The sequence below is a fragment of the Thunnus thynnus genome, chromosome 24, assembly GCF_963924715.1.
Source record: "Thunnus thynnus chromosome 24, fThuThy2.1, whole genome shotgun sequence".
Lineage (NCBI taxonomy): Eukaryota > Metazoa > Chordata > Actinopteri > Scombriformes > Scombridae > Thunnus > Thunnus thynnus.
In genome coordinates this window covers 8,746,045-8,765,119 of record NC_089540.1, presented here as the reverse complement: position 1 = coordinate 8,765,119, position 19,075 = coordinate 8,746,045, and the positions used below count along the sequence as shown (strand labels likewise).

The following is a 19,075-nucleotide window of genomic DNA, read 5'->3' as shown; positions in this document are numbered from 1 at the left end:
ATGCTTAGGGAAAACACACACTCAAAAATGTGCCAACAAACACACACACACAGATAGACAGACACACAAGTACACACTCATACAGACAAACACAGGAGTGCGCGTACATACTCAGCGCTGTATTGCCAACACCACGGATAAAAGGCCAGCGAAAGAGCTGGGAGCCTAATTAGGTTTTAATTGATTTTGGAGTGGGTCTCTATCCTTCTTTCTCTCTCTCTCTCTCTCTCCCTTACTTTCTCTCTCTCTCTCTTTCTCTCCTGTCGTGGATTAGCGTCAGTGAGTGAGTGTTCCTCAGATGTGATTATTGACCTGTTCGCTCAGCCTCTCCCCAGGCTCTGATGAATACATGCATGAGGGCCTGACGTGTGAGAGCCCACTGTCTGTCTCACTCAAACATACACTTGAACGCATTCCAGGACATTGTACACACACACACACACACACATAAATTGTAACACACACACAAACCCATGAAGACACACATTAGCATCGCATACCACTCACGCACGCAGCCCCTCATCCAGATCCAGATTCCATTAGGAGTTGTTTTGAGCCAAACCCCGCCTATGTCTGACACCATCCATTCCCAGCTTTCTGTCTGTCTGGCAGTCTGTCTGGGTCTGCATGACCGGCCCTGTGTTTAGGAAGCCATTATGGGGCACCCCCACCCCCATAGAGAATAGCTAGAGCAGAGGGAGAGGGGTTAAGGAAACTAAAAACCCTTCAGGGCCAGTAATTCTGCACCAGTCCAGACATGTCCTCTCTTCCTCTGCTCTCATATATCATTCCAGCCCTCCGCCAAAAACGACTAATTGCCTTTCACACCTTTCGCTGTTTGTTGGGGGACCAGGGACATTTCCTGCAGGCATCACCACAGAGAAACCAAACTGCAGTATGTATACACTGTGTGTATGTATATTTACAGGTCTCACAACTCGAATTTTGTGGCTTTCAGTCAGTCTGGTCTGGTCATCTTCCTTGATCCCTTCTTCTTTAGCTACCTGATATTGTGTTTCCTTATAATTAATCTAAATATACACAAAGCATCCACTGGAAGCGTCAAAATAACACAAAAGATTAACACATAATTTGATGTGGATGCGTCATGGTCGTCTGATTTATTTTGTTTATGCTGATAAAAGAGCAACAGCTGTTCCTAAATATAAGCAAACCAAACTTGGCTGTACTCAGACACTTGAGGCCTCCAGTTGAAATGATTTTCATCTCTGCTCCGTTGTGTTTTTTTCCCCCCTCTTGTTTCCTACTCTTGGAGCACAGAAACCCACAGGATCCCGATCCGGTAAACAATGAAGAAGCGTCTGTCGTCTTCTCTCTTCTCCTTCTCGCTGATGTGCAGAAGCAGAAATCCAGTAAGGAGGAGGGAGGGTGTATAGTCGACACACACCCAGATTCGCAGGCATCTACATACACACACACACACACACTACCACCCACTCCTCCCACCCTCGAAGGGGACTCTAATAAACCATAAGTGCCTCTGAAATATTAACTAGATGCTTGGAGCAAAATCCCTGCAGATCCACAAGGCCTGCCATCTTCAATCTAGACCAAAAAACAAATAGCACTCCTCTTCCTCATCTCCTCATGCCTCAGCTCCTTCTCCTGCTGTCCATCACAGATTCATACTTACAGACGACTAGGGCCAAACCGCTGACCGCAGGCAGTCTGGGCTCGGCCCCCGGACCTTCTAGTGCGGCATTGATCTGAAACATCAGACTATAACTGCTGTCTGAGCTGAAGCGGCGACCCTGCTGCCCCTGCTGGATGCATTTTAATGGACTTCTATCAACATATATTTGCGATGGGAGCTTTTCCATGCTGCGTTGCAATTCATCCAGACACCCACATATGTTTCGACTGAGAGTTTAGATCCTCAAGTACAGTGCTGCACGAGGCTAGGCTAATCTTACAGCTTGGATAAGTTGCTCAGAAAGCATTTGAGATGTTTGATAATGCTGTTTTTTTACATTTAATCATACCTGTTACTTATTATATCATCATTACAGCACTGACAACTGTTATAGTCATGACCGCTAGATGTTGATGACCATAAACTTGTCCTAAACGCCGGCCAAGTGCCAGATATTGACAAATCAGAATCTGAACAACTCCCTTTAGTCATGACCTCTGGCAACTCATCTGTCTCTCTTTTCATCCTGAACCATCAACCTCCTCCTCCTCTTCATCTCCTACCCTCTCTCACCCTCTGGCCATTGCTGATCATCTATTGATTTCCCATTACAAGCGGAATACAGACATTGATCCCACACTTCTCTGCTTCCCCCCCTCGGGTATTAGTAAAAGGGTGATATCATGCGTGCACACACACACACACACACAAAACACAGGAGAGTTGTTATGTGTTGGTGACACCTCTCACTGTGACCCGGCATGTCACAAGCTTAAAGTTATAAAGTTATATCTTCAAATCTTTCCACCTCAGGCTACAGCCAATAACAAATAACCTAATAAAATTGAGAAAATATAAACCACAGAAGGTGGAAGAAATGGATCTTCCTCAATGACTACAGTTTTATGTCTATGTGTGTGTGTGTGTATATGTCTATATGTGATTCTGCTGGTTCCGATGTTTAATTCAGGTGTGTAAAAATAAAACACTTTCTCCTCAGGCTAGAGGAGAGGGAGAATGAAAGAACAAAAGGGAGGATGGGGGGGGGGAAGAGATAGATCAAGAGAGGGAGGGAGGAAGATGAAGCAAAAGAGAAAGTGAGAGAGTGAGAGAGGGAGGGAGGGAGAGTCGTCTCCACCTCACTCCTCTCTCTCTCTCTCTCTCCCTTCCTCAGCTCCTGGTATATCACTAGGTAGCATCCTGGGGCTTGGTGATGGCAGATTGCATTAGAGATATGGGCCTGATATTTCATCTAGCCTTTATTACATTTAGTTCGCATCAATCGGCTGGCAGCCTGGAGGTAAGAGCTATTTGGCACGCGGCCGGACTCCCCCCTGAAAAGAAATCCTGAATTAAAGTGCCACCTCAGACATGGAGCGCCTGCATAAGGCTGCGGATTTGATTGCTGCAGCACAGCCGCGGTTTGGCTACCTTACATCGTCCGAGTACTGACTGTTTGAACTCACTGAGGGAAAATCACCAGCTGGCCTAGGATATTACCCAGAGTTCAGACCCCTTGCCTAGGCTGACCAAGCCCTTTTCTTGGGTTTTATAAGAGCCTAAAGTGCCCAAGGGGGGATATGATGGTTTATGAGCACTCTTAAACCGACAGGTTGTAGGCTTAAGTGTGTACGTGCATGTGTTTTTAAGCATATCCACTGAAAACATATGTCCATTTACAATCTTTATGGCCATGTATTTCCACGATCAGCAGTCCAGACCACATAGCTCTGCGTCCTTCAGGTAACACGGCACTGGTTTTCTCTGTTGCCGTCTCTGTAATCCTAGCTGTCACGCAGATTTTCAGCCCTGACCGAGACGGTGAGCCCTCCACCTCTGCACCCCTCCGGCTCCCTTCGCCCCATGTGATTCCCCTCACCGTGAAAACATGCAAAAATCTACTCACTCACACCGCCGTGCCTAATCACACAGGCAAAAAAAGGAAGCTACCCGTAACAGCACTACAGGGCTCGGATCAATCCGGGTAAAAAGCATAACATAAGATGGAGAGAGCAGGAATATCGAGCCGTACTTTGGATTTTTCCACTTATTTCTGCTGTGATTTCTGCGCCCCAAAGGGAAATGCATCCTCCGTGAAACAGAGAAGGGCAAACACATTAGTGTTGGAGGTTATGCATAAATAAATGCAGGCGTGATCCCTTATTTCTCTAATGGGCCTTTAAGATGGGGGATAACTCGGAGGCTGGATGGATGGATGGATGGAGGGGAAGAGGGAAGAAGTGGAGCGGCTGCTCTTACAAACTAGCACTTGCTTACATGCTGGCAGAGTTACTCACACGTAGACGCCTTTTGCCACCCACGCTTACTTACTCTGTGTCTCACACACACATGCGCACACACGTACATACAGGATAAAGGGAGATTGAGTGGGAGTGTGTGTTAGAGGGCAGGCCAAGGCCTCAGTCCCTCCAGGCGAGCGTAAAAAAAAAAAAAAAACAACAAAAAAAAAAACCATCCTAATAAAACTCTCTGTGGAAAGGAAAAAAGAGGAGGCATTTCAGTTTTCTCTTCTTCTTCTCCTCCCTCTGCCTCCTCCCGCTCTGCACGCCTTGGGCTGTGAGAAACTGCTTGACACACTGCTTATCAACAGCTGAGCCATTCCTCTCTGCACTACAGCGGGGAAGTCCAGTGTGCCACAATGTTGACGCAGTGACTCTGGTGTTAAAGCATTATTACCGAAGAACATATTGGGAGGGAGATAATTATGCAACATTTGTGCCTTTTTCAAAAGCGTCAGAAACCCGGAGACGTAAAAGCCGAGACATCAAAATAACATTTCCAGTTCACTGCAACATGACGCAACTGTGTGAATAGGACCGACAATCATTACAAAAACCCTTTCACCAAAGCAGCCATTGATGTACACATGAAAGTAACATTTGTCTCCTGGCCAGACAAAGTGCTTTGTCAGTAGACAATGCAAAAACACCCATCTAGGATTATTAATTCTTCAATTTACAGAGAGATGGGAGGGCTGGAACAAGGAAAGGAGAAATAAATGGGCGTAATTGCAGAGAGTACGCTGATAAGTCGAGGAGGAATCTTGTCTGTGTTCATTTTAAACAGACCAAATGGACAAAAAAAAAAAAAGTCTCAGAATGGGTGCATTGTGCAACATTCTTCCTGAATTGGTTGTATAAAACTGGATTAAACAGACGAGACCATGACTTCTTCCTTCTTCCTCTGAGGTCAAAGACAATAGGATACCATATGATTTGGATTATTCGTGTCTCTGAGAAAGGAAACTGACCAACGTAGTCATATCCAGTCGAAAAACAGCTGGGCCTCATTCTCTTCTTTTTCTCCTCCTTCCCTTCTCTGTTTATCCTCTCTCTCTGACTTTTCCCCTACAAACTTCAAACTACATCACGCTTCTTTTCTTTTATCCATCTGGTCTGTCTTCCCTTCATGCTATCTGCCCTCCGTGCCCAAACTCAGACACACAGATTTTCAAAAGTTGCTTGGCATTTGATTATCAGATGGAGGAGGATTACAGCTGGATCGTCCTGATAATGTCAGATAAGTTGATACACACAGAAAAATTATTCTAAAAAAAATCTGTTTAAACTTTCTGATCGTGGTGTATGAATTGATGCGTTGTCCTTCAGCGAGTCAAGAACTTCTATCATCTAGTTTCCAGCGAATTAAAACAAGAAATATCTTTTCTTGACCCAGGTTTTTTTATCCTACAGCACTGACTTCACCAGTGGAAGGAAAACATCGACTAATTATTTGAATCATTCTTTCCATGCGATCTTTATTGTGACTGTCTGTTTTCACCATCGTGCGAATGAGACCAAAAAACCTGGGATGTGGAAACTGAAATGAGCAACATTTTCTACTCTCTGAACTATTGAGGTTATGCGCAGCTGACGTGCCCTTGAGCAAGGAATTAAACCCAGTAATTGCAGCAAAGAAGCCTTTAAAAGGCCAGTACTAAAAGTGTGCGGTTGCACTGGGCAGCGTCCAGGACATAATGTGTGTAATGATGTGAATGTGAAATGGGACGGGAGAGCTTATGTGCCCAATAAATAATAATTTCACTAACAGAAAAAAAACACACAGTCCATTTAATGGTCTGCATTTTCCAGAAAGCTTGTATCTACAATTAAATTTCCTTTGCGATTGACCTGGAATGGTCAAAATGTGGAAAATGTTTCAACAACTTAGGATCAAGCCAAAACCGCTGACAGTGAATTATAATAGTATGTAAAAATCTGTGTGCTTCTACAGGAAATTACTTAAAATGCTTTTGTAGCATACTAATGAAAATGTCACCACAAATCGCCATTCAGCTAGAATAATAATACGCTGTGAAGTCCTTATTTGGTCAAAGCAATTTTACTCTGATAGAAAAGAGTGGTTTACAGACTTCACTATTATGACACCCCTCTTTAAAAAGCCCCGTCCCCCCCCCCCTCCCCGTCTTACTTGCAGTCCAGCCTCTCGATCTCAAAATGCGGGTTGAAGTTGAGGACGATGCGCTGCGAAGGCTCTGGCGCCGTGATGATCCAGTGACAGTTCTGATGAGGCGGGTACTCCAGAGGATAACCGGGGGAGGTGATGTAACCCGCCTCGCTGGCATCTAAGACACCCCCGCACTCTGGCACCGCTATTGAGAGATATAGAGAGATAGACAGAAGAGTGGGATACAGAGGGAGACAACAGTTATTGAATGTAAAATAATAATAATAAAAAAAATGCAGGAACAATTCTGTAAATTGTGTAAGTGCTTTATTTTAAACTTAGTCATGGTGCATTTCTACATCCGTCATTTGCATGGGAGGCCATTGTCAAAGCATAAAAAAAAATCCCCAGTAAATGGTGACTCAGAGGAGCGCTTTCATTTACCTTGTTTTTCTGTATGAAGATGTGATGAGCAACAAATGAACAGTAAAACAAAGAAAGCAATTTAGGCCGTCAGTTAGGAGGAAATTGGAAAAACTTCTCCATTGTGGATTCTCAATGCGAGCGGGACCACATGGGTAAGCTATTAAAACAATAAAAGATCATCACTGCCGCATTTGGTGAGCGCGCACACACACACATATACACACATATGCAGAGAGAGACACACAGAGCCTTTTTCACCCCCTTCCACACCCAAGCTCTTATCTCTCTACTTCCCCATTGGGAGCGTTCTCCAAGTGTAATTGTTGCTCCGGCAAGCCAATCTGCAAACATTAGGACACATTCTCTGATCCTATCACATTCTCCCAGGAACAATAGCCTGCCAATGGCATCGCTCAGCAGGCTTAGACAGGAAGTGACACACAGACGGCCTGTCTAGCGGGGTTCTGGGGGTCACCCCGACTCTGTAATGAGAAGCTAACGCCGCAACAAAAGCCCTATTCTCTGCTTGCGCCCGGACCGCTACGACAGCTCTCGCGCTTTGCGTTATCTCTCACAAACACGCTAAACACATAAACTCACATGCACATACAAAAGGAACATGTATACGGGTATTCTGCACGCGCACACACACCCAACGAGGCATCACACACACACACACACACACACACACACCCAGCATCGTGTACAATGGTTCTTTTATTACTTTTGCATTGCAATAGATTTGCAGACATTATTATTCTTTACGGAGGCAAAGGCGAAACGTGTTCTCCATGACAACAGCCGGGGGGTGGTTTTGCTCTCTACCTTCCTATACGTGCGCATGTGTGCGCTCGGTTGCTGATGCACCAGTGGGCTCTCTACATGTAATGAACTTCGTGATATTGAACTCAAAGAGAGACAAATGTTTTTTTTTAATATTGTGGCAGGCGTATGTTGGCCAAATAAGGAAAACACCACAGAGGAAAGAAAGCAGAGCTATTTTAGGCAACAAACAGAATCTTATGGTATACTGCCATTAACAAAGCAGTACCAAATGGTGGGTTTAACCACTCAGCCGCTGAGCTGAATCTATTCTTGACATAAATGGGTTGATATTCTTGCCTGTTTCTTTCAAATTTCTGTGAAAGCATCAATAAAGGAAGCGGAAAGAAAGAAAAAAAAAACAGCACCAAAGGCTTGAAATGTAATAGACCCTTCAAGTGTTGACATTTCCACCGCCTATTGTGCTTAAAAGGCACACTTAAGATTCTCTGACATTTGATAGAGCTGCGATGGCTTCCTTACTTTGTTACTGGAGAGGAGCAACGCCCACGCTCACACACCAGGCACACACAGCTGACGGTGATTTCATGTGAGTGCACAACTCCAGCCGCCCACACGCACACACGCGGATACACATACAAGCTGTTACACAGATATACAAATGCACACAAGTTCAGCTACGTGTGCACACACATGCACACACACACAAAGGCACTCACAAGGATGCACACTTAAACACACACCCACACGTTCATGCACGCACACACACACACACGGGTGCTGTTCCATGTTCAAACGGCCACCCACGCACGCACACATCCAAATACATACAGAGGGCCTGTCAATCACAAGGGTCGACAGAAGTAGAAAAAAAAATAGCTAACTGAAAAATTTCAAAAAAAGATAGTGGGGATGGCAAAGAATGACAGAGACAGACAGAAAGCCACACACACACACACAGACATCTCTTTATCTGCTGCGGCTGTTCAGACAGACAGTCATTGTTGGGAAGCCTATGGAGGGAAAGGGGTGCAGGAGGCTATCAGCACGCAGAGCCTCGGCAGATTAAGCCGTTTGGGGAGAATCCTGCAGCCTCGACACTTTTTCCCTGAGCTGCCAATTCAATGGCCTCCAAGGAGGATGAGGAGGAAGGGTGGAGGGGAGAGAAGGAGAGGAGAGAAGGAGGAAAAGGATTACAGCAGGGAGGAAAAAAAAATGGAAGAGAAGGGAAGGAGAGGATGAAAGCGAAGAGGAGGGATAAAGGAGAGGAGAGAGGGAGAGGAGGATGAGTGGACCGAAAAGGAGGAGAGACAGTGAGTGAGGCGATGGATAAAAGATGGATTGAGGAGGAAAGGGGGAAGATTGATCGAAAGGGGAGGAGGGAGAAGGCGGTGGGTGGGGTTGATGTACGATAGACGGGTGAGAGGACATAGGTGGGTAGAGCGAGGGAGAGGCAGGATGTGTGACAGGCGGAAGGAGGGAGGGAGGGATAGAGAGAGAGAGAAGGCGAGAGAGAGAGAGGGAGGCAACAAAAGGTGATGAGGAAGGAGAAACACGGAGGCTGAGGAAGGGAGAGAGATGCACCGAGCGAGAGGAGCGATGGAGCGACCGCGTGTGTGCATGTGTGCGTGTGTGTGTACTGCGCAGAGAGCCTGACGAGCCTCATTAAGACATGCCTGCTATCCAGCGGCTCCCTGTAGACACTGACCCCACTGGGAAACCTCTGTCAGTCAGCTCACACACACACACACACCAGCACTGGCATGTGTGTTTTTGAGTGTGTGTGTGTGTGTGTTTCTTTGCTGCTTGTAAGAAAAATAAAGAATGATGGAGATGTGTATTTTTTCCTAATTGCTTGGATATCCATGGCAATTAGTTGGTGTAAAATATGTATGAATGTGTGTGTGTGTGTGTGTGTGTGTGAGCTGACAAGCAGTATGTTTTGATGAGAACAGAACTTGTGGTGTTGGATGAGTAACACGGGGGAAGCACTCAGGAGCTGCCAGCGAGCTTCATGAATTACACTGTCTCTTCTACTAGAGGGGCTCATCTGTCTACACACACACACACACACACACAAGTGCCACATACAGTATGTTCCCACCATGCACCATGCACGGACCCAAACCCTATTACATGGTAACAACGTAACTACTATGTGTGTGTAAGAGTGTATTTGCAGAAGTGTGTTTTTCATTATTATTCTCAGAGCTGTGTGGATGAAACTGAAATGCAGCAGAAATACTGCAAATACAGGTGTGTATGTGACCTTGTTTTTTTTTTATTGTAAGCATATACTGTGTCAATGAAATGAATGTTAATTAAAGTGTGTGTGTGTGCAGATTTTGTTTAAGTCACTCCAGATACAGTCAAACCCAGAGACATCTTTGTACCCGCTGTGAGTGCCTTTATCTTCATTATCTGAGAAAATGTGCATATGTCTGCATGTCTTAGCTCACGTTCAGTGGTGGTGTGTGTGTGTGTGTGTGTGTGCGTGCACGCCCGCGCTCTCATTTCTATTAGCCGCCTTATCTGGGGGAAGTATGGCGTCACGCTCTGGGATAAGCTGCGAGTGTGCGGAGAGGCGCTGATAAATCCCTCCATCATTCCTAGTGTCTCTTGCCCCTCCCTCCCTCGCCACCACCACCACCCCCACCCCCCAACCCCCCCCACCTTAATTAAAAAGTGCTATCGCCCAGAGTGAGGGAATGAGAGGGGAGAGTGGGCAGCACTCATCCATTCAGTCAAGAGCAGGGGTTGTCTCTCCGACTGCTTTTAATCTCACCCATTCCACACTAGACTGGACCCAAGGAGAGCTAGAGGATGAGGAGGAAGGGCGAAGAAAAGAGATTCACTTTTGTTGCACTGTGCTATAAGACCTTTATGATGAGGCAGAATGGCAGCCCTTTGGATAAAAAATAAAGCAGTAGTGGTATAAGCGGTATCAGTGGTAGCGGAGGTGTGTGTGTGAAGAGAGAACTTAAAATTGACATTTAATGAAAAATCCACACTTACTGATATGTGGTTAAATATCATCAATATGCCAGTTTCAAAGCTTTCTGGGAGTAATCTTGTTACTTTCCATACTTGTTGCATTCACCTGTGAGTGATAATAATATGACACAATGTCTAATTTGCATGTTGCATGAGGAGATGGAGAAGTTAGTGTCTTCTGTGATGGCTTTTCCCCGACAGTCGCTTCAAAATGGCAAATTTTACTTGTATTGATGTTTATCTTCTAGACTAAAGAAACCAAAAGACACACCAACGTACAACGATCAGCTCAGAAAAAGCAACCTACACAGACAAAAGCTCTGTTAAACAGTGTTTAATGTGTTTAAGGGGGGATTTTTTTTTCATGTAAGAACTAACAAAAGCCACATCAAAGGCAGATAATATCCAAAAATCCTCTTTTCCTCTCCCTCTGCCTCCTTCTTTTTCTTCCTTTCTACTCCTCCCTCCCTAACAGGATAAGTGCCCCATGCTAATCAGCTAAATGCACAGTGCTGGCCATCGTGATCAATGGTTCAATGGATCAATCGAGTAAACAGATGGTTGCTGGTGCCTGCAGGGGGGTAATGGTGTGGGCCTAATCCTAAACACTACCTGACTACAGTATCATGTCTCCTTCTCCCTTGGTGCGCTCTTTTGTCTCTGTGCGACAGCTTCAAACCTGCAACGTCGAGGCTTTTCACAAAAGATTTCCCTGTCTAAAGAGTGGAGGTAGCAGAGCCTACATCAGCGAGGGAGAGCTGTGAAGAATTGCGCTTTGCTGTGAGAGTCTTGGTGATTTGCTGCCACCCCCCCCCCCACCCCCCGCCACCACCACCACCCGCCTCGCAGAATGTTACCTTTCAGCGGAACCGACTGCTTAAAAAAGGCTTTTTTTATGGTGAAATGCAGCTCTTACAAAAGTAGTTTTGTAGCTAAATTCACCCCCTTTACTCTTTCCACTTGTACCCTCTCCTCTTTAGCCCCACATGTGAATTACCGTAAATTCAAAATGCTTTGCCTCTTGACAATGCTAACCCCCTCCAGCTTCCATCTAAACCTGTCCCTGAGCGCCCGTTAAGACCCCCCTGTGCGGCTAATGCAGCAGAGTGAAAGACCCAGCTCTGTTTTATTTATGGGGGTCTTGTTTTTAATTTCACCCCAAGTGCAGCGTGCTGTTCCAGGGCTTTGCGTGAGCCTGTGACTCTCATACCTGACTGGTATTGAACGGACCGCTCAGTTTGTCTTTGGCTATGAATGCTAATAGGTGACCTTGTTTTTCACGGCTGATACCTCTGAGGCTGGGGCAGATTAAAACACAGAGAAATGCAAAGAATTGAAGGGCGGGTGGTAGAGGAGTGGAGGAAAGAAAAGGCGAAGGCGTAAGAGGAAAAAAACAAACAGATAAGGGCAAAAAAAAAAGACCAACAAAGAAGATAAAAATGAGACAGCCCTTTCACCCGGGAGGTAACATTCAGAAAAACAAATGATTAAATGAGTAGAAATCGAACTCTGGAAGAAGATGATACCATAGGTGGAAAGGATGCACAGCCTCCCACTCAATAAACATGCAAATGAGCTGCTTAATGGCCTGAATATTAATGCCCGTGGTAACGAGTAATTAATGTACATGTCACTGAGTCAAACTATTGTGATTACAGTATAAGTGGAGTGGAAGTCTCTCCGCCTCGGATAGAAAGACCGCAGCAAAGAGGCCTTGAGACAAGAAAAGGGACTTTCATTCCACATGAGGGGGACACCAGCAGAGAACAGCAGGCCACAACTGAAAAATGTCCAAGCACCTTATATCTTTCTCAGCTCATTTACCCTCAGAGCAAGATTTTTCACGCTTATAGAGGTATCCGGCTGAGATGCTTCGGGCGTGCAACATTTTATTCCAAAAAACCCCCCACTATATCTTTAACTTTTGCTACCTGAAAAGTATCAAGCTGCTAAAACCCCAAATCATCAAAAGCACAAATTCTCTATATTGCAAAAGTCTTTAGTGTGACTCTGATGTTTCATTGTAACAGTGTGCCTGTTTTTCAGATGGTAGATTCACTTCATTTCTTTTGCTTTCGACCTATAAAATCTCTCCATGTAGAGCTCTGTAGATTTTACCCCACTTTAGCTGTGTCACCCCAGACGACAGTGTCGCTTCATAAACCCTTAATGCGATCTGTTCCCTGTCCGTCCAGTGCTGCTTTAACTGTGTGACCCCTGCACGTTTTGATGTTGCCCTTTCCTCTCACACTCCGTTTGATGAACAATCCAACCCCCCCCCCCCCTCCCGGTCTCTCCTCCAAGTCTTCCTCTCTCTTGTTCCCTTCTGTTTTTTCGCATTATGGCTTGGTGGATGCCTTGGGTAGCTGTAATGAAGCTTTTGCATGTGCCTCCCATTCTTCTCTGTATTCACTGTTTTCTCTCTGTCCCCCCCCCCCCCCCCCCCACACACACATTTCTCTCTCTCTCTCTCTCTGCTGCACCCTCTTCCTCTCTCCTGTCTCTCTGAACCTCCCTGCTCTGTCTCCGCTCTGTTCTCTTTCAGTCTCTCTTTCCTCTGGCATCTGTGTGTAATGTGGCTCTTGAGGGGAGCATGGAGGCAGGGACATGCGGTGCAGTGTCTTGGCAGGGGAGAGAGAGAGAGAGAGAGAGAGAGAGAGAGAGAGAGAGAGAGAGAGGGGGAGGTAGGGGGATCCAGCTTCTTGCTTGCCTGATGACTGCCAAGAGGCCCACATCTGTCTCTGATCAACGGGTACACAGGCAGCCAATAAAACACACACAAACACACACACACACACACGCACGCATGCATTCGGAGGGATGGCTGGGATGACTGTCCTATTTAAAACAAGTAGCCTAAACAAGGGGAAGAGCCCATATGAAGCAAACGGAGCATGGTTTCATTTTGAGGGCAGGCCAGCGGGTGGTGTTGTAAAGGCTCAACAATTATCATGGGATCATGAACAACTGTCCACCCCACCTACTCCCAGTGAAAAGAAATTACAACAATGCAGCCAAATGTAGACTACTCTATAGAGTATAAGCATATATACAGTATAAAAACAATTCCCTAATGCCTTATAATAGGAAAAAGATGAATATGTCATAAATTAAGATGTGTAAATAAGTATGTTTAAGTGCCCTCCAACACAAAACACTACAGAAACATTATATATAGGCTGCTATTGTTATTTTTCCTTGTGCAAAATCTCCACCTGCATAAAATATTTAACTGTGACGCCCTGAGTCAAACCAGGAAAACCAACAAGAAATGTAGGAGTAAGTGCCTTACAAGGATGAGAGAGAGCGAGAGGCCATGTGTCATTCACTAGTGGCGTCACTTCTCTGAAACGGTAAGCCCCTGCATCCTTTCCCACCAACACTTCCAAACCTGTTTACATCCTGCGCATTTCTTGTGACACAATGAAGCAACAACTGATGAATTATGTTATTATTTGATCATGCTTCCTGGTGTTGATTCTACGCTTCATTAGGCTTCTAAATTAATTTAGCGCGCTTTCATTAGTGAATGAAATGTGCGCTTTTTCTGTAAATGTAGCCTATTTCCGTACCTTACTGTAAGAATGAGCCCTTGTGAATGCTCTGATCCCCTACCAGTAGGGTGTAAAATGAACTTTTTTTGTCCACCGGCCAGATTGCTGGTGAATGTTCAAATTTCACCAGCCACTCAGCAGATTACCATTGTTTTTTTGGCTGGTGAGTGAAGCAAATCTACCAGCCACTCGCATATTTACCCAGCATTTGGCTGGTGGTTGGTGCTAATTTTGTGCCCTGCCTACCAGCTGCAGGGCTGCTATTCTGCGGCTCATCCCGCACTATAATCTCCCCGTTTATTGTTATTTGATTGCTGAGAGCGCACGAAGGTGACGGTGCGCCGCCGCCTGGAGCTGCCGGCGCTCCGCCACCAGCAACCCTACCTTCACCCTGCACACACACACACATACACACACACACAACCCGAGGAGCACGAGGGAATAATGAAGGAGAGAGACTTGTGGTGTCTGATGAAGATAATGATTATAATGGTGACGATTACAGTCCTATTAGTCCAATCTTACAATGACAGTGTAGCTTTTACGCACGGCTTCTTGGACACCAGCGATATATATATATATATATATATATATATATATATATATATATATATATATATATATATATATATATATATATATATATATATATAAAATATGAGGTTATGGCCCAGCCTACGCCTAAAAGCTGTTTTCATCATGATGTGAAATAGCATTTTAATCAGGCGCGGGTTTGTTTATTTCCCTTGATGAATAATTAAATCAAAGAAAAACAACGGGCAACTCGGGGTAAACAATGTGTTTGAATTTTCAAAAGCTTCATGCATATAATCAGCTCATTCACAGTCCAGTGAGCTGGTGGTTGGCTCTATCCTGGAACTCAGTCTAGCTGGGACAGATAACTGTTTGCAATCTCCTAAATATTTAATGAAAGCATCTAAGTTCTTTAGTTTTAAATGCGTATGTGTAACAACTGGCCTGGCACGGGCTTGAATTAGTCACTGATTAATGTGAAGTCATCATGAATCCATTAGATCCATGTCTCTTTCTCTCATATATATATGTATATATAGATCTAATTATCTCACAATGGTTTTATCGTGCCACTCTTATGTGTATTGAAATAATTTGAAACCAATGAATAGGAGCTCTTGAAAAATGGTTAAATAATTGTAACGTATAGCCTCAGATTAAATTAAACGCGTTGTTTAAACTGAATCCATGTCTCTCATATTTATATATATTTCTTTTCTATTTGACGTGTTTTGGTTGAGACAGACCATGCGTGCGTCAAAATCAAAAGAAGTAACCAAAACTCACCTTCTTCTCCTCTGACTCTCAATGCCAGATGACACATTGCCATTAAAAATCCAATCAACGATGACACAAAATCCATCTTGGATGATGCAGAAACTCGTTGGAGAGCTTTAAGTTTCTAATGTTTCCACCTCGTAGGATATAAATTCTGCTGTTCCTTCAAAAAAAAAAAAAAAAAAATCCACACCCCTTCAGGACCAAAAACCGCTGGCAGCAGTCAAAACTAAACCAGTTCAATAATCCCACGGCGTTTATCAAACCATTGGTGGAGAAAACTGTGCCAACTACATGTCATTGAATAAATTCAGATATTTTGATTTGCTCAGTCCTTTGCGTTATAAGTCTGCCCATTCAGCGGAGCGTTGCCACTAAACCTTATCCAAAAAAAAAAATAGTGAACAAATAAACTCCCTGATAAATACTGCGTGTGCTCCGCAGCTGAGAGGCTTCGGGTGATCTCTGCGCTCCGGAGAGTCTGGACAGCGGCTCCAGGGTGCTTCAAGTTCCGACTGAGAGGCTCCCACTGCCCGTATCTCCCTCTCTGCGTCCCCGCGTATTTTGCGCACACGAGGTTTGGCTCTCCTGTAAGGGCTTCAGTAGTAGCGAGCAAAAGTCCACAGTAACAGCTCTCAAAGCCCTGGAAACCTCAGCCAGAGAGTCAGAACCACCTTCTGAACGCGGCACAAAAGTCACAGAATGAGAAACGAAAAAAAAGTGATGCGCTCTTTCTTCCTAAAAGGACCGTTCATGTCATGCCACCTCCTGCGACACAGCCCCTCTCTCCTGTGTGTGTGTGTGTCTCTCTTTGGTAGCGGCTCCGTAACAGCCTGCGCTCGGCTCCGACACCGGCGTGTGTCTTGTGAACGCGTCTGGGAAGTGTGTGTAGAGAGTGTGTGTGAGTGTTCGCGCTTTTGAGCTGAGCAGCTATCGCGTTACAGTCACGGCGCCTCAGCTCCGCCCCCTCCCGTCGGTCGCTGATTATGGGGAGGTGGGAGGGGTGCGGAGGGTGGATGGGGGGGGGGGTCTCTTGCTCTCTCTTGCTTTCTCCCCCTCTCTCTCTTTCACACACATATATACACACACAAACACACAGACGCACCCCACCCCCTTAAGATGATACCACAGATATGAACTCTTCCACAGATAATACCTAGATAAGACATATTGTGATGGTAAACCAGGGAGCAGAACTTCTCCTAGGGCTGTTTTCAAAGGAACAGAGAGGAGAGATGAGGAGTAGAAAATCCCAGAAAGAGTGAGAAAGAGGGAGGAGTGTCTGACTGGGGAGGAGGAGGAGGAGGAGGAGGAGGAGGAGGGGGGTGGTGGTTGCACAGCGAACGGCACACGGCCGCCTTTCACCACAAAACACATCAAACGAGCGAGCCCATGTCCAAGCCCTCAACTCAATAGAGGGAGAGCCCACCTCAGCCCTGCCCAATCTCAGCCCTACAATCAACAGGCCTAAATACAGAGCAGGAGGCCGTATAATGACACAGTAGTGAGCCCAAAATAATCTGCTGAGAAAGGCCTCTCTAGCGTCCAGCCCATGTGCCCTGCCTATGGCTTGTATTACTGTGTAATGTAATGGACTGGCTGAGGCCTGGCTGTATAATGAGGTACAGTATGTAGCCTCGCTGGCATCTTTATTTGGAACAGCTAGGTGCATTCCTAAAGGTCAGGACACATGGGAAACTTTTTGAGGCAATGTAACATACTGTACACCTTCTGGCATCCCATATGTACAGTATAGGCGTGTGAATTTGGAAGAGAACGTTGCAAGTGTTTGCGTCTTGTTTGTCCAAAAACAAAACCGTGTCCTTAATTAGAAAGACAGAATAGAGCTGGAGATGGAGACAGAAGATGCTGATAAACACTAACAAAATGGTTAGTTCCTTGGTTCAAGACAGATGTAAATAATGTCAACTAAAGACCTCAATGTCCTTGACAGAAGGTTGTATGACAAGCGTGTGTGTCACTGTCTGTCTGTCACCTCAGTCAACTGTCATCCCCTGCTGCTCCGCACCCCCCAGGTTGACTAGATGCCATCAACTTGCAGCTTTCTTATAGCCTGTCAGTCATTTTTAAGCCCACCTCTAGCCCAAGGGTGCGGCGGCTGTCAGACGTCACTCTGATTGGCTAATCTGGTCCTCTAGGCGGAGGGTCCGCACTGGCATAAACCAGTTTGCCATGTGTTATATTGTGTTTATGCTTGTGAGATTGTTTTCTTTTTATCTTTGGCATTCGTGTGTGTTATTATACGTGTTTGTTGATGAGAAAGCGTTGATTAAATTCTTTGTGATGAGCAGCGGGTGATCTTCGCTTAACCCCACTTATGACCCGTCTGCAGAGATAGAGAGAGAGATAGAGAGATAAAGAGAGTAAACACAGCTAGTATAAAAACCTTCAAGCAACACTGGGTCACTTTCTGTTCTGCTCTCGCCCCCCCCTTCCCAGTCCCCAGGGGTCATTTGATACTCCTCTCTCCCATTTGTCAACATCTCTGCCCCCACCATCAGCTTCCAACCTCCAAAATATTGGGTCAATGCATGGCTAATGGAGGGCAACAGAAAAGCTGAGAGAAAGAGAGAGAGGGGGAAAGGAAATGCTGTGGATGGAATGTGTTTGCATTTATCCCACAAGGGGATACATATACTGCAGCTTTCATATACAATACTTGGCTGTACTGGCATTCTTGGTGTATTACAGCTTTTTGGCAACACCTTAAACGCTGCACTGCACTTCTAGAGATCACCTGTCAGTCAAACTATGACGCCTTTTTTTCTTGAATCTTCTGCTGATGAAATATGAGTTTCTGTAGGTGACATACATTCAGCCATATTGGCTATCACCACTCAAAGAAACTACCCGGTTCCTCTTCTATTTATACAAAATGGAAGAAGAGAGGAGTAAAACAGGCATTTATTGTAGAGTAATGAGGGATATATCCTGCCAATGACTAAATTGAAACTCATATCCTTGCAAGCACTTGGCATGCTATGAGCTCCAGCCTAAAAAAGCCACCAGGACATTGCATGTCTCAGTGTCAGATTGTGTTGAAGTGCCACAGCAGTGAAATCAAACACTTAACCTGCAGCTGCGGTATGTAAACTCCTTTTTCTAATGTATTTTCCTCCAGGTCTTACCATCTGTATCCCCTCTGTCATCTCTCTGCCCCAAAATACAGTCGACAAATGGCTGCCATACAGTCCAACTCCTCACCTCAGCACACCTGCGCTGTGTTCACTCATGGGTGGTAGAGAGGAACACAACAGGGTCTTTCTCCCCCCCCCTGTTATGTGTGTGTGAGAGAGAGACGGAGAGAGAGAGAGAGGGAGAGAGAGAGAGAGAGATAGATACCAACCGCTGCCATGCAGCCGCTCTTATCACAACCTGCCCCGGAGACTGACAGCATGACTGATAACTCTCCCTCTCTTTCTCTTTCTCTTCCCCCGTCTCTGTCACACACACACACAAACACACACACACACCTCTCTACCTCTTTCACTCTCTCAACACCTCTCCTCCCCCCTCTCTCCCATCAGTGTGTTTTGCCAGTCAGCCGGCTGTAGGTTCAAGGAGGAAACTGTGTGAAAGTCTAGTAGTCTTTTTGAGAGGCTGACTGATCCCCGGTCGAGGCCTTCAGCTTTCTTCTCTTCATCACCGACAGACACGACTTTAGATCTAACGGTGGGGAAGATAAGCTAGAGATAGCCTCGATTTGACCCTATCAGCATCTTGAGAGTGTGTGTGTGTGTGTGTGTGTGTGTTTGGGAGGGGCTAAAAGGCATTGTAAGCATATGAAGGATGGAGGGTCAAAGAGGAGTTTTGCGATCCTCTTTGGTATTCATTGGAGTGACACCTCAACTAGCAATATCAGAGCTTTCCAACCAGTTTTAGGGACGTTAAAAGGCATAATGAA

The 19,075-nt window shown here is 45.4% G+C and overlaps 1 protein-coding gene across 3 annotated transcripts in view; it reads right to left on the bottom strand.

The window, feature by feature from the left end:
* The window catches only part of nrp2a (neuropilin 2a), a 60,361-nt gene extending 44,311 nt beyond the window's left edge, over positions 1-16,050 (bottom strand). For 2 of the 3 annotated variants that reach the window (XM_067582698.1, XM_067582699.1), the window contains exons 1-2: positions 15,160-16,050; positions 6,107-6,287 (exon numbers count right to left, since the gene is read on the bottom strand). In XM_067582698.1, coding sequence (XP_067438799.1) covers positions 6,107-6,287; positions 15,160-15,235 — 257 coding nt within the window. In that variant the 5' untranslated portion in view covers positions 15,236-16,050. The remainder of the gene's footprint in view (positions 1-6,106; positions 6,288-15,159) is intronic. The other variant, XM_067582697.1, reaches the window with a different exon arrangement.
* Between the last annotated feature and the right edge of the window lie 3,025 nt (positions 16,051-19,075).